The sequence below is a fragment of the Triticum urartu genome, chromosome 6A (assembly GCF_056163025.1).
Source record: "Triticum urartu cultivar PI428250 chromosome 6A, HENAU_Tu73, whole genome shotgun sequence".
NCBI classification, from domain to species: Eukaryota; Viridiplantae; Streptophyta; class Magnoliopsida; order Poales; family Poaceae; genus Triticum; species Triticum urartu.
This window is the reverse complement of record NC_141878.1, coordinates 94265249-94272108: the sequence shown is the minus strand read 5'-3', so window position 1 is coordinate 94272108 and position 6860 is coordinate 94265249. Positions and strand designations below refer to the sequence as shown.

Here is a 6860-nt window from a genome sequence, read left to right as displayed (position 1 = left end):
ATAATTTGGCCAAGTCTTTTGTCTTCTGTAAAGACCTTAGTGTGGATGGCAGGGGGCTCAGCTCCAACCTTCGTTCTGAGGAGAAGCACTGGAAAGCGCTATGGGCCATCAAGGCTCCTCGGAAGATGAAAATTGTCCTTTGGTGAATTTCTCATGATTGTCTTCCCATTGGTTTCCAACTTCAGCGATGCCATATTGTTAAGGAGGATGGTTGTTGTTGTTTCTATGGTAGGGTGGAGAGGGTGGAGCATCTACTTCTCTTTTGCCCGTTTGCTCGTGAAGTCTGGAAGTTGGTGAAGGAGACCTGTTCCCTCCAATTGTGCAGGAAGAAACTTGTCAACGCCAAGCAATGGATTTTTGACTTCCTTGATCGAGGTTCCTCCCTTTCAGGTACGGTTCTTGCTGTAACAGCTTGGCACATTTGAGAGGCTAGAAATGATGCTCGCAACAATGCTACTGTGTTGCTTTGTTGTAGGGTGGCTGAGAAGATTAAAGCTTATCTGAATCTGATTGTGCATCATTTTTCCAAAACTAGTTCGACCTCTAGGCGTGAGTCCTCTGTCAGTGGCTCTATGGACTCCAACAGCGAAAGGATCAGTCATTATTAACGTGGATGTTGCACTGTTCTCGAGCTCTCAAAGGATGGGAATCGGCATTGTGATACGGAACCACAACGGAAAATGCTTGTTGGCCTGTAATAAGCAGTCTGAAGGGATCATGATGCCTGAACTTGCTTAGGCTTTGGCTTGCCACCATGCCCTTGCCCTTGCCCGTGATGAGGGCTTCTCTAAAATAATCCTAGCCTCTAACTGTCTCTCTTTGGTCCAAAGACTTGGTGTTGCCTTCAGGGATCGATCTACAGTAGGTACGATGATTGCTGACATTGAATCTCCGGCAGCAGGTTTTCAAGCTTGCTCTTTTATTCATGTAAAACATTTGTTGAATGTACTAGCACACAATTGCTCGTAGCTGTGAGCATACTCCGAGTCAAATCTATCGTGGTGTAAGAGCATCTACAACTGGACCTCTCAAACTCATCTCATACGCTCGAGCGGGTCGCCCAGTCACTGCTCGGTCGCGAAAATCTAACCCAGACGGACGCCTTAAACGGGCCTCAAATGCACGGGCTGATCGACATCTCTCATATCCAGCCCAAATATGAGGCGGAGATGGGGCGCCCAGGCACGCCCGCTGACCCTGCTGCAGGTCAACGGTCCCACCTGCAGCGCCCGAAACTCCTCCCTCTCTCATTGATGCAACCAAATTTTATTCCCACGTCGCCAGGTGAGGCAGACGCCGCCCGGCTTGAATAGTTGCGCCAGCGGATGGCGGCAAGCTTGGTGTTGTTGTGTAGGTCTATCAATTCTCGAGATAAATTTGACATTAGATTGCATTTCATGGACTGATGATTGTTCATCGAGTGTCAAATTTGTTTGGATCATATATGTTGATACGATTTTTATTTTATTTTGATGCAAAGACACATAGTAATCCAAAAAAGCTAACCCTAATGTTCCCCATGTGAAGGAGATAGACCCTGACTATGAATCTTTTATGTGATAAAGATAGAAGATTCATAGTAAGGGTCCATATCCTTAATAAAGAATGCAATGATGTCAGAAGCTTATTCCGTTTGGACGACCCGAATATTTAAGCTGGTCGACTAGCTCATCACTCGACGAGGTGTGAAAATGTTAAGTATGAGCAATTTTCGATGTCCAGGCGACAAGATGGACGGGATGATCGACATACATGGCCCTGCATGTAACAGATGTTTTGAAAATAGGATATGTGGTTATAAATTATAAAATTTAAGGCACGCCCGGTCATTACCCGCGGACGCGCATTTGAGGGCCCAAATTTGCAACCTTCGGCTGTAAATGCTCTGAATAAAGTGCTGCTACTCTAAAAAAAACTAGAACAAGATGTCTTTAATGACAGCAGCATAAGGTGATCCAAATCTTCAGGTGAGTCCCCATATCAGCAGCAATAGATACCGACTTTGCCCTTCAGCATCACGTAGAGCAACTCCCCCATCCTGCCAACGCCTCGCCCGGAGGGAAGGATCCGTTCACATTGATCTGGCGTGACGTTGGCATAAACAATAAAAAAACAAATATGTATTTTCAGGTAGGCCGTTTTTTTTTTGCCGTTGGGCCACAATTTTGGTTTTTCTGTACAGCCTAAATTTCACAAATTCAAACTGAACATATGCTAGGCTAGCCGATCGCTGCTGCTACGACAGAACAACGCTGTTTCAATTTTACTCGATCATACATGATAGAAGGAAAAAGATGTGAGCTCGAGCATGCAAAAACAGATGCGCAATAAAATAACTTCACAACGAAAAGTAAAATACTCATGAGAGTTACTCTATCCCAGCTAGCCCAGGAGATGGCACAGCCTACGCACTACAAAAATTTCCAGACATTGCATAACAAGAAAAACTCAGACCATCCTTAACCACGATTCAAACAGACCCAGACCTTACCACTCCAAAACTGAGAGTTGGGAGATATTCAACAAAAATGAACTTTATCAAGCACCTTACTGCATTCCTAAGATATAATCTAGAGCAGGTCAGCGACATTGGCCGGGAGCTCCTCAATGACCACGTTGTAGAACTTCTGGATGTCAAACAGCATCCTCTCATCTTCACGGGTGACAAAGTTGATGGCAACTCCCTTCCTCCCGAACCGACCACTACGACCAATGCGATGGAGGTAGTTCTCAGGCTGAGTCGGCAGGTCGTAGTTGATGACAAGGGAGACTTGCTGCACATCAATACCACGGGCCAGCAGGTCAGTGGTGATGAGCACACGAGAAGATCCAGATCTGAACTCCCTCATGATGATGTCCCTAGTGTTCTGGTCCATGTCCCCGTGCGTGGCAGAGACAGTGTGGTCCCTTCCCCTCATCTTGTCGGTGAGCCAGTCCACCTTGCGGCGGGTGTTCACAAAGATGACACTCTGGGTAATTGCCAAGGTCTCGTACAGGTCACAGAGTGTATCCAGCTTCCACTCTTCCTTCTCCACATTGACATAGAACTGCTTGATACCCTCAAGGGTAAGCTCATCTCTCTTGACGAGAATCCTCACGGGCTTGTTCATGAACTTGCGGGTAATCTCAAGGGCCTCAGGAGGCATGGTAGCAGAGAACACCCCAACCTGAATCTTTGATGGAAGAAGCTGGAAGATATCATAGATCTGCAACAGATAAAGTCGCCTGTTAGTTAGCTAATTAAGCAACATGACGTACAACAGTTAGTAGTTGGTGTACAAATCATAGAAAAAATATAAATTGGAGTATCAATAGTAATTAAGTAAAATATTATAAATAATGACGCATGTAAAAGACAAATAGTCTCTACATTTAGAATGTAAATGTACTCCCTCCATCCTAAAATAAGTGTCTCAGCCTTAGTACAATTTTGAACTAAGTTACAAAGTTGACACTTATTTTGGGACAGAGGAATAGACTAGTATAAATGATGAAGAAGCAAGTTGCAGCTATACCATAGAAATAGTAACATGTAAATAATATCACATGTGAATGAACATGTGCACACAGAAGCTTCTAAGTTTTAAAGACACATAGTAAAAACAATCTGCAGAATTCTAAGTAATTATGTGTAAGAAGTAGACCTGATCCTTGAAACCACGTGAAAGCATCTCATCAGCTTCATCCAACACAAACATCTTGATGTTATCTGGGCGGAGGGATTGCCTGCGCAACATATCAAACACACGACCAGGTGTGCCAACAACAACATGCACCCCACTGGCAAGAATCCTTTGGTCCTCACGAACAGAAGTTCCACCAACACAAGCATGCACCTTGACGCCTAAGTAGTCACCAAGAGCACGCATGACCTTCTCAATCTGCTGTGCAAGCTCACGGGTTGGAGCAAGGACCAATGCCTGGCACTCAACCAATCCATAGTCAAGCTGCTGCAAGATTCCAGAACAGAAGGTGGCAGTTTTTCCTGTTCCAGACTGAGCTTGCTGAATCACATCAAGACCCTTACAGAAGGGAACAATTCCTCTTTGCTGAATGGCTGATGGCTTCTCAAAACCTACAAATAGAAGTGTTTGTATTTGTAAGATGACCAAACTATATTGTTTAAGAGTGTCGAAGGAAAGCAAAACTCATCCTCACATTACAAAAGTTGGTTCTTATACAGAAAAAAAACATGTAACACATTAGCAACAAGGCACAAGGATGCATTTGAAATGAAAAACATGATAAAAGATGTGCATCTCATGGCAATTCCCAAAGTTTAACTGCAGCAATGCTGCTATCAAGGGCGATGGAATATGAGACTGCCATCTGGTGGAGGAAACCCGAGGGGAACCTCAACATCAGAAGGCTCACTTGTGACGTTTGCTTGGGAATATACAAACATGGAAAGTTCGCTCCAAGTAAAGCAAGAGGACTCGGATGTCCTCCCATCACACAGAAAGTAGTTTTCATACAGAAATAGCACAACGTGCAAAAAACAAAACAGATGGAATGCGTTTGAAATGAAATGCACACAAAACAGATGTGTGTCTCATGGCAATTCCCAAAGTTTAAGTGCAACAATGGTGCTATCAAGGGCGATGGAATATGAGACAGCCAACTGGTGGAGGAAACCCCAGAGGAACCTCAACATCAGGGGGCTCACTTTGTGACGTTTGCTTGGAATATACAAACATGGAAAGTTTGCTCCACATAGAAGCAAGAAGACTCGGATGTCCTCCCATCACACAGAATATGGTTTTTATACAGAAAATAAGCACAATAACCAAACTGAAACATGCAATCCATTACCAACAAGGCATAAGAATGTGTATGAAACAAAATGCACACAATAACAGATGTGCGTCTCATGGCAATTCCCAAAGTTTAACTGCCGCTATGCTGCTATCAAGGGCGATGGAATATGAGACTACCATCTGGTAGAGGAAACCCTAGGGAAACCTCAACATCAGGGGGCTCACTTTGTGACATTTGCTTAGGAATATACAAACATGAAATGTTTGCTCCACATAAAGCAAGAAGACTCGGTAGTCCTCCCATCACACAGAAAATGGTTTATACAGAAGAAAGGCAGATCGTGTAGATTAAAACAGACTGCTATCAAGGGCTATGGAATATGAGATTACAAACTGATGGAAGTATACCATATGCATAGATGCCTCTAAGAAGGTTCTCTTGGAGACCCATGTCATCAAAACTTTCATGCACCTCATCATACGAGGTGAAAAACTCCCCAGTGTCACCTTGGTTCCTGCATATTCATAATCATGCAATCTGTTGAGCAAAAAAGGAGAGCTTAAAATGGCCCCCAAAGGCTGAGACAATAAATTGGTAGAGTTGACTTACAGTAACTCGGTCATCTTGCTGTCATACTGCTTAGCATCAAACTGCGAACCCTCTGGTGCCATTCCTGCCATGGCTGTATTGAACAAAAACAGGAGCATGTTAACAGAAAGCAGTGGCAGGAATTTTGGTACCAAACAACCATTGATTGCATACATAATAGCATTAGACTATCCCACTTAAGTGGACACAAATCCCAGATGATGTTCTATTCGAACAGGAAAAGAAAGAAGTCAAATTAACAAGATTGCACCTCGAAATAACCATGCGAACTTTACAAACTAGGTCAGTTTAGCAGTATGCAGGACACATGGCCAGCAATAACTGGAGGCAAAAAAAAGCAAGCCAATAGCTTTCCGTGATTCCTGACACTACTCTCAACATGTTTGTGTAGTTCACATAGATGATAGATCACAACTAACAACACAAACAGTGTACCTAACTCTGAAGGAGCACATGCACATGCGATAATTATAGGCATCAAAAGCACGCCAATAGAACCTAGCACTCAAGTTCAACAAGTACATGTACTTCCCACGATTCTTCCTTCACCCATTATGGGACACAGAACACTACTCAAGACGTTTGTTCCCAGGTACTGGTTCACACCGGTCACAACTAACAAAAGTAGACAGTGTACCTAACCAAACGAAGCAAAGCATGCACAGTCCCCCAGTCCACAGTACGCAGCGCACACCATTAGACGTGTAAAACGAAATCATCATCAAGAGCCTAGCCTAAATCTGTCTAACCCACTAGACAAGGCTAAACTAGCAGGAAACTAAATCGCGCATGAAGCTAAAAAATTCTCTGAGACCGAGGCTGCGGAACCTAAATCGCTGAATCTCGAGATCGATCCCCTCCCGCAAACGCCCGGGGAAAAAACCTCCCCTCCCGCCGACTGTCCCCCAGATCCAGTACCACAACGGAACTAACCATACCCAGATCGATCCAGTACGAAGCCAGACACGGCCCAGCCCAGATCGATCGAGCACGACCGAACGCCGCCGACCACACGGGGAGAAAAAAGAAGCGGAGGAGAGATCTCCCCGGAGACGTTACCTGAAGCGCGCGGTGGGGAGGACGAAGTGCGATCCGGGGGCTTGGGGGCTGGTGCGCGCTGATCTGCCGAGCGAATCCGAGATCGGGGTCCCGGATTCGATCGGTTCGTCGGCGGAGGCGGTGGGGGTGGGGAGGGGAGAGGAGCTCTTTCCTGCGGTGGGAAGAGCGAGGGTTTGGTGGGCTGTGGGGAGAAGGAGAGAGAAAGCCGGCTTATATTGGTCCCCGACGGAAGCGGCGCGCGGCTCGACTCGTTCCCCTCTCTCGTCTCGCGTCTCGTCTCTCTCTCTCTCTCTCTGCGGGGGACGAGTAGGGTTTCTCTTTCTCCACTGTGATGGCTCCCGTGGGCTTTGGGTTTGGGTTGGGTAGTTGGGCCCCGACGCCCCGCCTCACGGCCCTTTTCCAGTAACACGAGTATTTTATTTCCTTGTATTGTT

General features: G+C 45.5%; 1 protein-coding gene across 1 annotated transcript; it reads right to left on the bottom strand.

The window, feature by feature from the left end:
* Positions 1-2309: 2309 nt before the first annotated feature.
* On the bottom strand, positions 2310-6632 carry LOC125514168 (eukaryotic initiation factor 4A). The gene is made up of 5 exons (XM_048679443.2): positions 6427-6632; positions 5368-5440; positions 5166-5272; positions 3645-4075; positions 2310-3206 (listed from the first exon to the last, which is right to left on the bottom strand). The coding sequence occupies exons 2-5, from the start codon at positions 5436-5438 to the stop codon at positions 2571-2573; spliced, it is 1245 nt and encodes a 414-aa protein (XP_048535400.1). The 5' UTR covers positions 5439-5440; positions 6427-6632; the 3' UTR covers positions 2310-2570.
* Positions 6633-6860: the final 228 nt, after the last annotated feature.

Coding starts and splice junctions, on each gene's coding strand:
- LOC125514168 (XM_048679443.2), bottom strand. CDS start 5,438: ATGGCAGGAATGGCACCAGAGGGTTCGCAGTTTGATGCTAAGCAGTAT. Junction 5,273..5,367: donor AGCAAGATGACCGAGTTACT/GTAAGTCAACTC, acceptor ATGAATATGCAG/GAACCAAGGTGACACTGGGG. Junction 3,207..3,644: donor CACGTGGTTTCAAGGATCAG/GTCTACTTCTTA, acceptor TATCTGTTGCAG/ATCTATGATATCTTCCAGCT.